The sequence below is a fragment of the Octopus sinensis genome, linkage group LG8 (genome assembly GCF_006345805.1).
Source record: "Octopus sinensis linkage group LG8, ASM634580v1, whole genome shotgun sequence".
In the NCBI taxonomy this organism is placed as follows: Eukaryota; Metazoa; Mollusca; class Cephalopoda; order Octopoda; family Octopodidae; genus Octopus; species Octopus sinensis.
The window spans coordinates 86431662-86451490 of NC_043004.1; the positions used below are offsets into that span (position 1 = coordinate 86431662).

General features: G+C 35.6%; 2 protein-coding genes across 3 annotated transcripts in view; one reads left to right on the top strand and one right to left on the bottom strand.

Moving 5' to 3' along the window:
• Positions 1–7736, bottom strand: part of LOC115214987 (hippocampus abundant transcript 1 protein) — a 98687-nt gene extending 90951 nt beyond the window's left edge. The window contains exon 1 of one of the 2 annotated variants that reach the window (XM_029784087.2): positions 7548–7736. In XM_029784087.2, the coding sequence (XP_029639947.1) occupies positions 7548–7631 (84 nt within the window). In that variant the 5' untranslated portion in view covers positions 7632–7736. The remainder of the gene's footprint in view (positions 1–7547) is intronic. The other variant, XM_029784088.2, reaches the window with a different exon arrangement.
• Positions 7737–8307: 571 nt separating this feature from the next.
• The window catches only part of LOC115215102 (homeobox protein TGIF2), an 82381-nt gene continuing 70859 nt past the window's right edge, over positions 8308–19829 (top strand). Inside the window, exon 1 of the mRNA XM_029784269.2 lies at positions 8308–10475. The gene's annotated coding sequence lies outside the window, so the exon portion shown is untranslated. The remainder of the gene's footprint in view (positions 10476–19829) is intronic.

Consider the following 19829-nt stretch of genomic DNA (forward strand, 5'->3'; position numbering starts at 1 on the left):
TAATTATTGATTTATTAATTTTCCTTGGAGTCATTTCTCATTCATATATTGATCAAGATGGACTACTTTGCTATGTTAGACAGTGTTTAATCTATTTAAGTCTACATAAGGAAGTTCCAACAGATAAAACACCTGTAGTGGAGCCTTGTGGTAGAGATGGTCTTGTGGTGTATTGGTCAGTTAGCACAAGGTACAGGGTTCAATTAATCTGAAAAGATTCACTAATTTACACCCTTGAATTGTTATTTACAAATACATTCTGTGCTATTTATTGCCTAATGACCAAATACCAGCAAGTAACTCTATGGAGCAACAGAGTGAATCATCAGCTTAAAAAAAAAAAAACTAACAGAGTATGTTTCCTTATGTTTGTACTCCAAAATGTATGTATACAAACACACACACAATTTACTGCAAACAATCAGCATGAATTTGTGGAAGAGGGAAACCCAGGAAGATGTGGCACCAAGTCACAAAGACCAACCTCAAGATGTTGAGCCTCAACAAGGAAATGACAAATTACCAAGGTGATTGGCAATATGCTGCACTTGAGAAGACCCATAAATTTCAATAAAGATGGGTCCTGATAAGTCTTCCCCCATACTACAGTCACTTATCATCTCCTTCTCCTCTCTGACCCACTAATATTTCCTTCATTTCCCCCAGCAACTGATATTTACCATAAACCATGCCTCTGCCAATGTATCCACCTCTATCCCCATCTCTAACCATCTGTCACTTTCCTTTCACACTCTCAGAAACTTATACACCCAACTCCAGCAGGGGCAGCCATATATTGCCTCTACAGCAGGGCACCTGTTCCTATTCCTCAATCAACACTTGGCATAAACCACCTCCCTCAAGACTACACCCCTTTCACTTAAGGGGTCTTGTCTTGCAAGTTACTTGGTGACCTTGCCAGTGCTGATGCCTTGAGAAAAGAGAGCTCAGGACACACCGTAAGGCAGTTTAGCATTAGGAAGAGCATCCAAGCATAGAGACATGCCAAAAGATATTGGAGCTCAGCACAGCCCTCTAGCTCAGTTGAACAATCCAACTCATGCCAGCATAGAAAACAGACAATTAACAATGATGATGAATGAATCATATGAATGTAAGTAATCTATATAAAACACAATATATCTAACATAAATTTAACAGAAGCCTACTGTAGGAATAAAGCTACACAATTGCTGTTTCGTAAAAGACAAACTCATTATCATTAATATGTATCATCAGTAACACCAACAGCTATTGTTTTGTTTTTTGTTGTTTTTGTTTTTTTACTGTTAATGCCAATACAGTTTCAATTAGACAAGTGCTCTTGGTTCAATTTCAACTTTCTCGCCATTTAGTTTGTTTAGTTTTAATCTACGCTTTTAACATCAAAGCAGAAATGTCAGGTCTCTAGACCCATGAAGATTTATGCAGACATACATTCTATCCACACGATAATGATTGAACTGCAAAGTGTCTGCTGGTTGATATTATTAGTTCATTTAATTTCCTTTGAACCTCTGTATGCTTAGATGCTTCTGTTGTTATTATTATTGTTTAGCACCCAAATCAAACCTGATTGAATAGACAGGACAAATTGATCAAAGATCTTCCATCCTTTCTTCTTTGAACATCTAAGACTACAGCATCCAATGTGACCTTCTTGTTTCAAGATGATAGGATGTGATTTGTGAAAATGTTGTTGTTGTTATAACTAACAAGCCAAGCCAGTTGACAGATGTATTGGAACATATTTTAGTGAACTAGAGAAGTAATGCAGTGGAAATGTACACCATCATCATCAATATTTAATGTCCATGTTCCATGCTGCTATGAAACAAACAGCAGGATGTAATAATAATAAAGCTGAACTCAATATACTGCCATATAACAACAATGAATTAATATCTTCAAAACTGACATAACGGTAAAAGAATACTTGTTGACCTAAATGTCTTTCAGAGATAAAAGCACAAACTTATATATTGCAGTAATAAACAATTTGTTTGGAATTGTTTTTCATTTTTGGTCATAGAATGAAAATTACAGCTCCCATGCTAGTGGCACATAAAAAGAACCATCTGAACGTGATCAATGTCAGTGCCACATGAAAAGCACCATCCAAATGTGGTCGATGTCAGTGCTACCTAACTGGTTCCCATGCTAGTGGCACATAAAAAGCACCCGCTATGCTCTCCAAGTGGCTGGCGTTAGGAAGAGCATCAAGCTGCAAAATCTTTGCCAGATCAGTTTGGAGCCTGGTGCAGCCTACTGGCTTGCCAGTCCTCAGTCAAACCATCCAACCCATGCCAGCATGGAAAAACGGATGTTAAATGATAATGATGATGATGTGATAAAACACCTCAAAGAACTTATGTTCTGAATTCAAATCCCACCATAATCAATTTTGCTGTTCATCTTTTCAAGCTTTTAACCCTTTAACATTTAAACTGACCATATCCGGCTCAAATATTCTACCTGTTTTATATAATAAGACTGGCCAGATCTGGCCACTCACACCTGCCCTACTACAACAATGAGCAAGTTTATGCAGTCAGTAGACCTTCTAGAAATAGTTAAATGTCCTTCAAATCACCCTACTTTCAGAAAATAGATTTCTCTTGTACATAAACTACATTTATATCAGATCTGTCTTTCAAAACCATATTTCTTGAGGTTGTTCATAGCCATATGCTTAAAGAAGTCTAAGAGACACCAGCATCAGTTGGTTAACCCTTTAGCATTCAGATTATTCTGCCAATTGTACTGCTTATTAATTCACATTGTTATGAATTAATCATGCATTGTCTCATAGCTTTCAGATCTCAATGATATGATTGTTTGTTTTTAGAAGGACATTGTAAGGTAGGTGTGGGGGGCTGGATCTGGATGGTTTGAACATAAAACAAGCAGAATATTTGGGCCTGATATGGCCAGTTTAAATCAGCCCCATTACCTAACTGGTACTTTGACTCAACAGATCTCTTTAACCCTTTAGTGTTTAAACCGGCCATATCTGGCCCAGATATTCTACATGTTTTATATTCAAACTGGTGATATCTAACCTCTCACTCCTAACCTACAATGTCATTCTGAAAATAAACAATCACATCATTGAAACCCCAAAGCTATAAGATAATGCTTGATTAATTCAAAACAATTTGAGTGAAAAAATATTACATTTAACAGAGTAGTCTGAACACAAAAGGGTTAATCCCAGAATGTAAAGGGCCAAAACTAAATACCACAATAACATTCTAATGATTCTGCCAATCCACCATAAATGTAGTCCATGATAAATTTTGGTTCGACCCAGACTGATCTGAAGCTAAACAACAAACTAAATACACATAAAAATTATCAGGTTGATGCACTGCTTATTTTCCAGTTACCCCAGTCACAGCACTTGTTTGCCTGCTTTTCATAATTGATTTTTCAAGTCTTCTTTCTGCAGCTTAGTATATCAATTGTCAATCAGAATTCTAGTATTTATTTGTTGTTTAACCACAACTCAACTCTAGCCAAGTAGATATATGATCCAAAGAGTTACAACTATGACCATCCCATTTTGTATTCAAACAATGTTTCTCAGAACATTAACAAGTTTGGATATGGGAGACCACACTAAATAAGCCAGTCCATAATCTCTCTCTCTCTCTAATGAGGTGTGTGCATGTATGTGTTTATCACGAGAACACACAAATGCACAGCAACTGGTTCTCCTTTTTAACATGAACCATTTGATATACCATGGCAAAGTGCTAACTACTTTCAGCTGAGCAGACTTTGCCAACTAGCAATGACAAAAAGAAAGAAAAGACAAAAACAGTTTTGTGTGTGCAACAGTAGACTTTATGTATATGCAATCATGCAACCCATTATATAGCCATAGGAGCAGATCGAGAAAAACAACTATACTGCCTAGATACACATGCCTCATTTTTAAGGGTGTGGAAGAGTAGATTAAGAAATTATAACAGAATGGACCTTGGGTATCTTACTGGTACACCTATAATTAAATACCAGATGATTCACAGCAAGAAACCACAAAAGACAAAATAATAAACACTTTAAAATGATAAAGCATCCCATGAACACACAAACACTATATATATATATATATATATATATATATATATATATAATATATATATATATACACAAACAGAGAAGCACATAAGTGCAAAACAAGGTGGGAAACATAGTACTCAATCACAGCTGTCCAACGAACAGGAATGTGAAACTCTGAGTAACAGTTTTGTGAAAATTTCACAGCTTTAATAAAAAGTGTATATTATATATATATATATATATATATATACATGCATACACACATATATATAAAGTACGTGTTTGGAAGTACAAGCAAGAGAAAAAGAACTCAATACAAGAAATAGAGTTTATTCATTTGAAGGTAATCATGGCGTTATTACTTAGAGTTTCTTGTTATGTGCTATCCTCCAGATGACGAAATGATTAAGCAAATTATGTGATATGGACCACAGACACACTGTATGTATATACAGATGTATATAAGTACGAAATTATATATATATATGTATGCGTGTATATATATATATATGTGTATGTATGTATGTATATATATATACATGTATGTGTGTGTGAGCATGGCCACAGCTCATAAGCTGAAACTAGAATCAATCAATCAATCATATAAATATGTGTGTGTGTATGCACACATACAAATGAACAGGAAAATTTGAGATTAAAAACCTTAGAAAAATAGAGGACGGGGAAGGGGAGGAAGGAATAAACACGAAAGTGGAACGTTTGAGTCAAGAAGGAAGTAAATTTTCATAAGCTGATTTGGATGACTATAACAGAGCAATAATAATAATAATAAGAATAATAATCCAAAAATAGACGTGACTGAAAAGACAAACACTTAATGGTTGTCATCGCTCCGCCGCCAAGTACATCAACTAGTGTGTGTGTGTGTGTGTGTTAGATATCCTAGTGAAGGAACGGCCTGAAGGAAACACGGAGAGGAGAGGCACCATAGCAATTAGCAATATTAAAAACATATTCAGTGAAATTTAATGTTTACGACACGGCTCCATATTTTACAAACATCACAAGCACTCACACAGTCGAGCATGTGTAATAGGATGGGAAATTTTAGGGAGGTGGGGGTCCGATGGGGTGAGGGAGGCGGGGGAAAGAGTTGAAGGGGGAAAAGGGGGCAAAAGAAAAACAGGAAGCTACAAAGATGATATGATGTCAAGATGGTTGTGGAAAGAGTTATGTGATGCAAAAGAAAAATCTAAAAGCGGTGGTTGTTTATGGCTTGACGTTTTATTTTATTTTTTTACCCACAACTCTCCTAAGACTCATTTGAGAATAGTTTGGACAGCTTTCAACAATCAGCTTTTTACTAATTTTATTTTCCTCTTGTATTAAAGAAAAAAAATAATAAATACAGGCGATCCATACATGTGTGTGTGCGTTTTATAGTCGCATGAGAAAAATATGTCGATATAAAACGTGTATCTTTAAAATAGAATTTTAAAATGTACGAGTGAATGCCTTTGTGTGTGTGTGTACATATCTACATATGAGTACATATCTATTGCGTGTGTGATATAATCGCGTGAGAAACTGTGTTATCAAACGGGTACTTAAAAAAAAACGTTTGGGTAAATGCCCTTATGTGTGTGTGTGCCTTTATACGTACTACGGAAGTCGCTCGCTAATTGTGATCAGTTTAGGAGTTTAATAACATTATTCATAATTATAATTGACGGCTACCACCTTCCACAACAAGTATCTCCGGTTCTTTAAATCCCAATGCGAAACTTGATTGGTAAGATAGGCTGAAATGGATCTATAACCTGTATTCTGTGATTAGTATACTCACTCTGCCGACAAATATACGAGTGCATATTCTTAGACGACGATATAACTTGCCTGAAGACATACATTATTAATTTCTATTATGGCATAGGTAGTGGGTCCTCTTTTTTTCCCCGACAGTTAACACTAAATATGTGTATATATAAGAGAAAGAGAGAGAGAGAGGTGGCGGTAGATATGTGTCAAACACGAAACTCTCGGCCCTTGAGTTACAATCTACTGCCGATTTATATATGTGTGTGTGTGTGTGTGCGGATTATTTATGTAGGTGGGTGAACGTATGCATGTATGTGTAAGAAAGCCAACACCAGGAACGATAACTCAGTATTGCCCCATAAACCCAGTCTCGGGTTTTATTAATAGTTAATGACACAATAGTCATTCAAAATTCATTTTACCCGAACAGAAAGAAAAGGAAATATTCCGATCTTTCTCTCCCGTCCCAGTCCCCAAACAGGAAAAAAATTAATATTTTAAAATATCTAATTATTTTATTGTACATAATATCAAACTCCAAAGCGTTTTATTCTTGGAAAAAGCAATATTCTTACATAGTAAATCTATCAACAGGATGGTTTTTTTCTAATGATTGTTTTTATTATATATTTTGGGTGGGATGTTGTTTCAAATGACAAAAAAATATATATTACCAGTAAATTAAAATCGGAGAAATGAAATAGGATGCTTTATTTTCTAAGTTACATATTTATAAGAGCCTCAAGAGCAATGATTCCTTGAATTAAGTTCCGCAGAAACCCAATCATCCGTAAAAGAATTCTAGGGTTCCGGCCTTTGAGAACATTCAATAAAAAATTTATTTTACAAAAAGTGTTTTTTACAATTTTCAAAATGACAAGTTATACGGCCTATTTTTACACGAATAAATCCCCCACCCTGCTTAAATAATTTTTATTTCATTTATAAAGGTTTATTGCAATTAAAGTGACGAATGTTTCCCCGAATGGGTTCTGCTATTTTGGGGAAAATCTCAACAAGATTCCAAGATATTATCCTTTAAAATAACCTATCTCGAGATTTAATGAAAACAATGCTTAAATACTGAATAAGCTTCAAGAGATGAAACTTGGAAGTCATAGTATGTGTGTGAGTGTATAAATATATATATATATTATATATATATATATATATATATATATATACACGTTATTTCTTTGTGAAAATGCGAATCTATTCGAAAAAAAAGGAGGCATGAATGAGGAGGAAATCGTAAACAAAGAAATTCTTTACTTAATAAATGAAAAAAATGTCAACTGGTTGATTAATTGATAAGTTTAAGTCACAAAGAATTCACATCAAAGAGCTGATGTAACCCGATGTTCGATTACAACTGAATCAACAGAAATAGGAAGAATCGATTGAAGGCAAAAATCCATAGAAAATATTTATGAAATAATGAAAATGCAATACAAAATGACCATATATAATTAATTAAAACCTCAGATCGTAAACATCAACAGCAATAGATATACACTATATAAATTATATGATAGACAGATAGATTTGACATCAAATATGTGTATAGTTACCTACAGATATGTATGTGTGTGTGTAGAGTAGTGTATGTGTTTATATACATTATATATACATGTCGATCTCTTATCTGTCTGTGAGACGGACGAAACACATATTGCATGGTAACATACAGTAATATTTACCTTATCGTTATCTTTAACAGCGTTTTTCCGACTCCAGTTCGCATTGCTGGGAGCTCGTTTCTTTTTTTTGCTAGTCATAACCATTTATCAGCTTATACGAGCGATTGACAACATATCCGTGGTGAAGAAAAAGAAATGTATCTGGAGTCTAACACCATAACTGACGTCAAAGGTGATAACAGGCACGGGCTGAAGGAAAGGTCACGAGCCGAAAAGTAATAGTTAATATTTAATAGTTAATATAATATTCTTACAATTAAGTTTGGTGATACAAAAAGAAAAAAATAGAACTCAAAACATGAATAAATATTATTATCATTATTATTATTATTATGATTATTATTATTATTATTATTATTATTATAATCGGCAGAAGTTACAGAGTGACTCAAGAGTCAATAGTTTCGTTTATTAACACTCATCAAACTTAAAATTACAAATAGAATAATTTTCTTTATTTGTTGAAATAATATTTTTTTTAACAATCATCGATTATATTTTTCTGGAGTTTTTATTATTGGGAATTCTTTTTTTTTTTTAATTAATAAACCTATTTGAGAATTTTCTTTATTCGTTAAAATAATATTTTTAACAATTATCGTTTATATTTTTTCTGGAATTTTTTTTTTTGTTGGAATTTTTTTAATCATCAGATCTATCTTTAAAATATTTCTAGTCTCCCCACCCATCCCCCACCCCTGCGTCAACTCTACCTTCTTATTCTGCTGATTTCATATCCGCAGTGAATGTAGTAACAGCGTGAGAAAAAAATGGCGGCTAACACTTTATTTTCGCATGCAGCATGTTACCAAGAATGAATATAAGTCTTTTTATTGTCACTCTAACTTATTCATGAACTATATTTATTTATTTATTATTTAATTATTTATTTTCTTTAACATATTAAATAGAAGCGAAAATGTAGCTATTTCATTTTATTTCTATTTTATTTTTGTTTTTAAATAATTTTGGGGGGATTTTTTGGTTATTTTTTTTTTTTAATATTTAATTTAAAACAGTTTTGCACTTGTTTAGTTTTAGTTTGCCCCAAAACATTGACTTTTTTTTACCCATCCAATACAGTATAAGAAGTCTTTTGTAAACCAACCAAGCGTGTTATTAATGCATTTATCATGCTCGTAAATTCAATTGTTGAAGTATCTGCCTAGAAAGGCAGTGGTTTTAAATTTAATGATAGATACAAATGTTTGCCGAAACTCTTCGATAGATATTTATTTTATATATCATTTTGTATATTTTGATTCTTAATATTTCCGAATATATTTATATAAGAACCTAAATATATCGATAGCCACATAAAAATAAACAACCTTAAAGATTTTCTTACGGTTTTTTCTTGTAAGAAGACTATTAAAACGTTATCAATAAATTAATAAAACGGCTTTAAAATCCTACCAGTGGACAATATTTCCATAATAGTGTTAACTTTTTTAAATAAATTATAGTTTAAGCTTATTAAATTTGGAGGTGGTTTTAAGGAGTAATGAACGTGTCATAAGGAATCGGCAAATTTTAATGCTAATTCCAGTTTTCCCCCTCTACTTCTCTCCCACTCCGCTCCTCTTTAGAGAAACACGAATGCTTATTTGTATATGTGTCAAAGACGATAACATTAAATTTTTGTGACCCAGATGTTAATTTAGAGAACGAATTAGAAGCTGCCGTTCTTTGGTTTCTCAAGCACATTTGGAGTAGTTTACGGCAAAAATAAAAAATAAAAACGTTTAGAATCAGTTTCTTATATTAATTAAGAAGAGTACGCTGGCATATTCTGGTTTTAAAATAATAAGAAATTAAAACAAGTTATGAGTTTGAGAGTTTATCTTAATCCATAAAACGGGAGATTAATAGGTAATTAATCCCTTCTATAGAAAAAGTTGTATTTCTTTATAAATTACTATCATCATCATTTGAAGCCAAGCCTATAAAAATAGAGCCTTGCTTTGCTTGAGCAAGATTTTCCTTGCCTAATCAAGAAGTGATTCTCATTTTCTTGCTTTAAATTCAAACATATGCACCTTTTAAACAGGATTAATATTTATCTCCTGAATAAAATTTGAAACTAGCCTTTTATTGATTTTTAATCCAAAGAAAATAGGGCATTTTTTAAAAAATTATTATTTGTGCAGGGTATCATAAACAGACCCAATAATAGTTAACACATTGAAGCAATAGACATTTCACGTTTCTTTTTAACTCTAAACTGCAGTTAACTTTTGTGAGGTATGTATATATATTGCAGAGATAACCAAAGGAGAGAGACAGTGTAAACAACACATACATATCTATATATATATATATATACACACACACGCACACGTGTGCCTATGTGTATATGAAGACAATTGAACAGATTGGTAAATAGTACAGCTGTATTGGAATTTTATTTTTCTTACTTTATTTTTTTAATAATGAGATAACCTTTACTTTAAAACCTGATTATAAATCACTTCCATTGTAAAACAAGTGATGAATTTAATGTAAAATAAATACAAAAACTATATAATTGAAATAATAATAATAATAAACTAACTTATTCATTCCTGGATTAGTCGCCTTTCTCCACGTCTGAATTCATAAACGGCTGCCAATGTACCATAACATTGTTGAAGTTACTGTCAGATTCATGAATAAAACATGACTTTGAACAAAATACTTAGAAAATGCATAAATAAATAACATTTAACACTACTTTGTGGCCTAACAATACATATTTTGGACATTGGATTTTATTTCATTTCTCTCCCTCTTTCTGCTACAATTCTGATTAAAGAGAAAAAAAATTATTCTTTTGTTAACATTTTTGGTATATAAGAAGCAGAAAATCCCAGAAAACTTTCTTTTGAGAACAACTTTCAACCGACAATGAATCTCTAACTTGTTACTTTTTGAAAGAATCCTCACATGGTAAGTAATGAAATGTTTCCTAACAGATTCTCATATATTTACTTGTACTTGCAGTGGCATTTGCCTAGAATAGGTTGAGCTGGCTCCAACCATCAAGTAGTTCATCTTTATAGTTTCAGTCATCATCATCATCGTTTAACGTCCGTTCTCCATGGGTTGGACGGTTCGACCGGGGATCTGGGAAGCCAGAAGGCTGCACCAGGCTCCAGTCTGATCTGGCAGTGTTTCTACAGCTGGATGCCCTTCCTAACACCAACCACTCTGAGAGTGTAGTGGGTTGCTTTTACGCGCCACCGGCACAGGTGTCAGACGAGGCTGGCAACGATAGGATTGGTGCATTTTACGTGCCACAAGCACGGAAGCCAGTCGAGGCAGTGCTGGCATCAGCCACGTTCAGATGGTGCTTTTTACGTGCCACCGGCACAAGGATCACAGCTGCAGTTTCCATTGATTTTGATGTTGGTGTACTTGACTCAATGGATCTCCTCAAGCACAGGGTCGAAATGGTGTTTCTTCACTTGCCACCTGCACAGGAGTCAATCCAGCGGTCCTGGCAACTGCCGGGTGCCAGTCATAGGATTGGTTCAATTTCGATTCCGATTTCACTTGCCCCAACAGGTCTTCGCAAGCAACAAATTCACATGTGGTCCCTAATCACATGCACACACACTTTGGAATAGTGTGATCTTGCTGTCGAGTGTTGGCCATTGCAGAAACCAAGTTACCAACAATTATCAGAGCAGATGTAACCCAGATTTGAAGCGGGTTCTAAAGACCTCCTTCAATTAAAACTAAGGGATGCCTCACTCATAGTGGCCTTCCAGCACACCAGACACCAACCCAGAATTTCTGAGGGCTCATGTTGTTGTTAGATAGTCATTGAACCTACGCTAGGTTCATCTGTCTTTCACTAAAATCCCAAAAAGTTTTCTGTAGTGAACCAGCTTGTCAAGCAATTAATACTTAAGTAGTACATGAGCCTTCATGCAACAACACACAGTCTTTCATATTCTGCTTTATATATTATAGAGCACATATCTAGTAAAAGACTTCTTTGTTTTATCTGGTGATGAATTTTGTTTATTTTGGCTTTCTTTTCTATAAAGCATATAGCTGATAACACATGACTTAAATCTACCACTCAAGATGCATAATGATTAAAGATGTAGAGATTTGCTTAAATATCATTCATAAGTACAAGTTCTGTAATTTGTTGGAATAGTGTTACATCTCTCAGCAAGATATTTACTTACGTAAGTGGAAAATAGATAATCTAAGATAAATTTATTCCAGTTGAAATACAGATTTTTTAAAGCCTTTTCTGTAAAACTTACAACTGATACAAATGCATGCTGTTGTTATGTATGTTGATGAAAATGTGTGAAGAAAATAACAAACGTGCTGTATTTCATTATCATTATTTTCATGTCCACTTTTCCATGTTTCCCTGAGTCAGATGGAATTTGTTGATATTTTCTATGGCTGGATGCTTTTTGTCATCAACTCTCACCTACTTCTAAGCAAAGAAATATTTTTACAGAAGATTGGAAACAAAAGACTTTGTTTTTACAATGTTAATGCTAGTTTGCAACTATTCTTTTCTACTCTAGGCACAAGGCCCGAAAGTTTTGGGGAGTGGGGCCAGTTGATTAGATCGACCCTAGTATGCATGACCCCGACAGGATGAAAGGCAAGTCGCCCTCAGTAGAATTGGAACTCAGAATGTAAAGACAGACGAAATACTGCTAAGCATTTTGCCCAGCATGCTAACGTTTCTGTCAGCTCACTGCCTTATTAGTTTACAACTATTGTGTGATGGTTATAGAGACAGAAAAACACACACACACACACCGATATCATCATCATCATTTAACGTCCACTTTCCATGCTAGCATGGGTTGGATGATTTGACTGAGGACTGGCGAACCAGATGACTGCACAAGGCTCCAATCTGATCTCTGATCTAGCATAGTTTCTACAGCTGGATGCCCTTCCTAACGCCAACCACTCTAAGAGTGTAGCAGGTGCTTTTATGTGCCACTGGCATGAGGGCTAGTCAAGCGGTACTGGCATGAGGGCCAGTCAAGCGGTACTGGCAACGGCCATGCTCAAATTGATGTGTCAGTAAGGTGACGCTGGTAACAATCATGCTTGAATGGTGCTTTTTACATGCCACTGTCACAGAAGCCAGTTAGTTGCTCTGGCAACGATCACGCTCGGATGGAGCTCTTAGCACTCCACTAGCACAGATGCCAGTCATCGAATTAGATTCAATATATGTGTGCATAATCCAAATAAGTCAAAGAAAGAGTTTAACCCATTTTTAATGACCAGTTACAGTTGTTTCTGTACCACTCGCTTTTTAAACATTCGATCTTACTTGAGACTACAGTTCAAGAGTGAAGATAGACTCAAGCTTGGGTTGAGTGTTGCATTGGAAATACCCCTTCATTCTACCCTTCCAGGACCTTAATATACGTCAATATATATACACATACACACATATACCAAAGCCTTGTGAGTGGATTTAGTAGATGGAAACTGAAAGAAGCCCGTCATGTATATATGTGTGTGTGTCTTTGTGTCTGTGTTTGTCCCCTCATCACCTCTTGACACCTAGTGTTGGTATGTTTATGTCCCTGTAACTTAGTGGTTCAGCAAAAGAGAATAATAGAATAAGTGCTAGGCTTTCAAAAAATAAGTCCTGGGGTTGATTTGTTTGACTAAAATCCTTCAAGGTGGTGCTTCAGCATGGCCACAGTCAAATGAATGAAAGAAGTAAAAGAATAAAAGCTTACATATAGACAGGAAAATAGATTGGCTAAGCTAAGCCATCCAGTATACTTTGACTCTGACGAGGATAGCGTTAGTTCTTTAGGGTCATTCAGTTTTTCTCAACCAGTCAGTGGATCGATTGAGTAAACCAGTTTTATATATATATATACTTGCTTGCTTCATGCTCTTGATCTTGGAGCTGGGGGTCAGTCATCCCAGAGGCATCATTGTATGAAGAGCCAACCAAGTCCACCATTGCTGGTGGCCCTGTACCAGCCCCTCTGCATCCTCCAAGACAACATCAAGCCTCTGGAGATCTTCCTTAATCACATCCAGCCATCTAGTGTGGGGCCTGCCACAGGAGCCCCTTCCAGCCCACACCCATTCTGTTGAATGAAAGTGAGGCCCTGGTAGAATGATCTGGCTGGAGGTAGGGGACATATCCGTACCAGTACATGCAGCAGATCGTATGAGGTGGGAGGCTGCAACATAATACGTGCACTTTTTTGTTGGAAATTAATGGTACCATCTGATGTTCTCATTGGTTCTCATGTTCTGCTATATAAATATATATACATCAGCAGCAGCATCCCTTAATGTCTGTTTTCCCTGGTGGCATAGGTTGGACTATCAAGGTTTTTACGATATGAAATGTGGAATACACATATACACAAGCATATATATGGATGCATATCTATATATATATATATACACACACACATATGTATATATGACCAGCTTCTGTCAGTTTCTATTATATCCACTCTCAAGGCTTTGATCAGTGCAGTGCTGTAATTAGAAGACACTTGTGCAAAATGTTGTGTGGTTTGGTTGGCACATATCCCAAAATTATATCGTTGAAAAGTGAACTTCTTAACTACACAAAATTCCAAACTAATTACATTTTCTAATACACATTGTGTTGTATATAACATATTTGTTTTTTTATATGTGCCCCTGCACAAATTCTGTCCCTAATGAATCTCTTCCCAATAATTCATCTTTCTAACATCCATCCTGCTTACAACTCCTTAATGCCCACCCATTGCATTCCTTCACTTGTTTAATCTCTATCCAGCTGCCACTCTCCTTTCATATTTTCGTAAACTTACCCGCTCACCCTGTTCAGTCTTCTGTACCACTTATATTCACTTCCCTGTTACTTGAGGGTACACAGTGACACATCTTCACTGCCATCTCTCTCTCTCTCTCTCTTTCTTTCCAACTGGGATAGCCATGTATCTCCTCTCCAGCAAGACACCTGTCAGGGAACGTTTTTTTAACCAAATACCCCAACATTACCCCCTTGATTTGAAAGGGAAAATGTCATAGATTCTTTGAATTCAGAATGTTTATTGAATCTATTTATATGGAGAATACAATTATAAATATAAAGAGTATAAAACAAATGCAATAAAATAAATTAATATCCTCATTAAGAAACAAAAGGATTTTTCTAGAAACTTTTTCACTTCAGGTTTTGGAGAAATGATGTTGTTTCATTTTTATTACAATTATGTAAAAATTGGGACATTTTGATGCCAGAGCAATTTGGATACAGTCTTTGGGGTCCAATCGATTTCTCTGCTTTGTTTTTATGTTCATTAGAATAGAGAATCTTTGTTTGCTAAAGTAGGTTGTTGCAAAAGTCAGCAACTCTTTGACTGCCTCTTCAGGCCAGAAGAAAAATTTCCATCGTAACAAGGAACATGGCTTTTTAATATAATTTCACTTATGTCTAATGAGTCCTCATTACCCCCAAGAATTTCATTTTAACCCCATTTCACCAACCCCTGCTCTATCATTTGTAAACCTCTCATCCCCTGGCACAAAGCCATCTCCCGCAATACTACTGCCCTGTTTGTCAGTTGAGTGGGGTCTCACAAGCTACTTTGTGATCTCACTTGAGCCACTTCCACATGAAAAGCACCTCATACAACATTCTGTAAAGTTGTTGGCATTAGGAAAGATATCCAGTCATAGAAACCATGCCAAACCCACTTTGGAGTTTGGTGCAAGTCCTCTGGCTCGCCACAACTCCCATCAAACCATCCAACCCATTACAGCATGGAAAACAGACATTAAATTATGATGATGATGAATACTTTAAAGTGATCAGTTCCATCTCAAAGAATTAGAGATTAGAACTGAAAGGGTTAACTCTGAAATAATCTCCTATTTCTGATTTCAATAGCATCACTAAATTAGGACTTGCTTTGAAAATTTTTGTTTATTGTTTGAATTTGTTGAAATACCTCTTTTTTATAAAACCCACTTAAACTGCATTACACTCTTCATTACACTCTTGTCATTTAAATATTTAAAAAAAACAGCTTTACGATACTTCCTGATAGAATATTCTTCAGTCTTAGTTAATCACCCCCAACACATCCCACTGACCACTTTGCATTATTTCTCTCAGCTCACTTTTGTTTCATTTATGCAAATTACCGAGCCTTTTGTTTTTTACATATCTGAATCCCCCATCTGCTGCAGATAAGATTGAGCAAGTGTTCCATGCTGATTAACCTAATTAGGCAAAATTGCATCGCCACAACTGTCCTCTTCTTTCCAGGATATCAGACTTTTGTTTTTGTTTTTTTTATTAATAGCATGTCAGTTTTGGAGAATTTTTGTTTCTCTTTCCTTCTCATTTGGGTTTGGTCCTAGTTGCAAACAAGTAATTATTCTATCTCTTGAAGCAGAGATAATCTCATTAATTTATCTTATACGGTATTTTAAATACTCATATTCTTGTGAGTGTCTAAGAAAATACGTTATTTTAAAAATAATTTACTTTATATCTCTTGAAGTGTCTAAATTCTTATAACATAAATATATATGTTATTATTTAAAAAATTTTTTTTGATTTCATTATATAATGTTTTATACATTAACAATGCTCAATATGTTCAGATTTGTACATATTAGACGGCAGCTGTGCTGGGGTATCACCTTGAATTTTTAGTCAAATGAATCAACTCCAGTACTCATTCTATTGGTTCCTTTGACCAAACTGCTAAGTTACAGGACATAAATACACCAACATAGGTTATCATGCAGTGATGGAAGACTCACATCAACCAGTTTCCATCTATCAAATGTACTCACAAAGTTTTGGTCAGCCCAAGGCTGTAGTAGAAGACACTTGCTCAATGTGCCATTCAATGGGACTGAACTCAATACACACACACACACACACACACGCAAAATAGCTTTATTGCATTTAAAACAGTGGTTCCTCTCTGATCCCCAGAGTTACACAATATTGAGCCTGTGGATATCTGCTTAGAAAATGAAGGCATTGTGAGCACATCCTTTAGTTTCAGGTGCAGATGTGACTTAGAAGTTAAATTTGTTTCACAACCACCATGGTCCTAGGTTCAGTTACACTGCACAATACATTGGGCAAATGTCTTCTACTATTGCCTTAGCCTGACTGGTACCTTGTGAATAAAACTGGTAATTAGAAAATGCTTACAAGCCTGTTGTGTGTGTGCATATATATATATATATATATATATATATGTGTGTGTGTGTGTGTGTATCATGATAGGTCGTTAGCCACTACACACATTTTTTTCTCCTTGTTTTTTCTGTGTCCCTTTCTGTAGAAGAGCGTAGGCTCGAAACCTAAAAGACTTTTTCTATTCCTTAGCGTTATACTAATACATCTGTTTGTTTTGTACACCACCTGTCTTCGTCTTTTGTTTTTTTCGTAAACTCTCCCTATATATATATATATATGCAAGTACTGAAGAACGACCTCAAGGAGCTGAACCTTTTAAGTGAGATGACAAAGGACTGAGATACATGGTGCCTTGCTATACTCAAGAAGACCCATGCGGCACCACATAGAAGCACCTGTGCAGTGCCACATGAAAATGCACATGCAGCACCAAGTAAGGCACGCATAAAAGCTCCCAGCACACTCTGTAAAGTGGTTGGTGCTAGGGAGGGCATCCACCTATAGAAACCCTGTCAAACCATCCAACCCATACCAGCATGGACATTTAAATGATGATGATATATATATTCTCTTTTACTTGCTTCAGTCATTTGACTGAGGCCATGCTGGAGCACCACCTTTAGTCGAGCAAATCGACCCCAGGACTTATTCTTTGTAAGCCTAGTACTTATTCTATCAGTCTCTTTTGCTGAACCACTAAGTTACGAGGACGTAAACACACCAGCATTGGTTGTCAAGCGATGTTGGGGGGACAAACATGTACACACACATACATTTACGACAGGCTTTTTTCAATTTCCGTCTACCAAATCCACTCAGAAGGCTTTGGTCGGCTAAAGGCTATAGTAGAAGACACTTGCCCAAGGTGCCACACAGTGGGACTAAACCCAGAACCATGTGGTTCATAAGCAAGCTACTCACCACACAGCCACTCCTACATATATATATATATATATATATGTGTGTGTGTGTGTGTGTATTAAAGTTGTCATTTGTGCTTTGTGTATGAGATGGTTTGAGTGAAAAATAGTGTTGTCAGCTGTTTACATTCCCATAGTTCTGCACCCTTGACGTAGTGGAATAAAAACAAAACACTCCCTCACTGAGCAAGCTCTTAAGATTAAAGGCACTCTAGTTTTAACTATCCGCTCTTTTCACATATACTAATACTATCGCATTTAATGTGCCCTTCCCTTTTTTTAGGCGCTTAGATGTGATTTGAATGCGGTTTAGTTCCTGTTTCTAACAGGTTGAGCCACTAGAGACATACATACACAAACACATATAAATATGTATATGCCTGCCTATATATATATATATATATATATAGGCACAGGTTCAGTCACACTGTGGCACCCTGGGTCAGTGTCTTCTACTATGGCCTCGGGCCAACAAAAGCCTTGTAAGTAGATTTGGTAGGCAGAAACTGAAAGAAGTCTGTCGTGTGTATGTGTGTCTACCACCACTGCTTAACAACTGACATTGGTGTGTTTACATCCCCATAACTTAGTAATTCAGCAAAAAATGGCCGACAAAATAAGTCCTGGGGTTGGTCTGTTCGTCTAAAAGAAACCTTACAAGGCAGTGCTCCAGCATGGCTGCAGTCAAATGACTGAGACAAGGAAAATAATAAAAGAATAGGTGTGTGTGTGTGCATATACATGTAAACTTACTTGTGGAACTATGAGTGTGTGTGTATATGTATATGTGCTTGAATGCTTGTGTATCATCATCATCATCATCATCCGCTTTCCATGCTAGCATGGGTTGGACGATTTTGACTGAGGGCTGGTGAACCAGGTGGCTGCACCAGGCTCCAATCTTGATTTGGCAGAGTTTCTACAGCTGGATGCCCTTCCCAACGCCAACCACTCCGAGAGTGTAGTAGGTGCTTTTTATGTGCCACCTGCACAGGGGCCAGTTAGGTGGTACTGGCAACAACCTCGCTTGAATCCTTTTACACATGCCACCAGCACAGGTGCCAGTAAGGCGATGTATGTATATGTCATTTCCCTGAATTTAGCAGGCATATGAACAAAGGCTTTCAAACCATGAACATCTCTTCTCTAAATCAGAGCATCACATGAGGTAACTTTGGATGCTAATTCTAGTTCATTGTACAACCATACAGGGAAGTGAGTGATTTCCAACTAAGATAGCATGAGTTTTTAACTTTTAACTCTTTAGTATTCAGATTACTCTGTCAAATATAACACTTATTTATTCACACAGTTTTCAATTTATCATGCATTATCTTGTAATTTTCAGATTTCAACAATGGTACTGCTTATTTTCAAAATGATACTGAAGGGTAGGTGTGAGAGGTCAGATCTGGCTGGTTTGCAGGGATAAAACAGGGAGACTATTGATGCCTGATATGATTGATTTAAATCAGGGGTTCTCAACCATTTTTTTATCTATGGACCCCTTTTGGTTACTATATTATTCTGGTGGACCCCCCATAGTCATTCAATATTTAAAAATTAGTCTTATATAAACTTCTTTCAAAATTCCTGTTTTAATTTTCACACATTAACTTGTATAGGTTGAACTATGTAAAATGTTAGAGAAAGAAATTTGGCTGTTTCTTACACATCTAAAGAAAACAATTTTTAGGGGTCTTTAAAATACCATTGTAGGGCCCCAATTTAATATTTTATTGCGTCGACCCCACCACAAAATCTTTTACAGACCCCAGTTGAGGCCCACTAGTTCAAATAATGCTAAAGGGCTAGTATCCCATTTGGTACTGTTTATCAATAAGTGTATCACATATCTTATGCTGTACATGACTAAATCGCAGAAATGTTAGAAGCTGCTGGCCTTGAGATTGCTTTGCTAATAAAAAAAATATAATAATTTGATCCCATTATGGGAGGTCGAGAGAATCATTCAAACTTCATACATTTTACACATGTGAATGGATGGTGTTAATGTAAGTGTTATTAGATACTATTTCACTGTATAAACCAGAAAATAATACTTAGTCTTGCTACTTAAATGGTTTATGAAACCTGGACTCTATATATTCTCTCGGAAGTCTTAGATATATTGTTATTGAATGAAGCATATTTTCTGTCTGTGTGGATTGTGTATATGTAAATACGCAA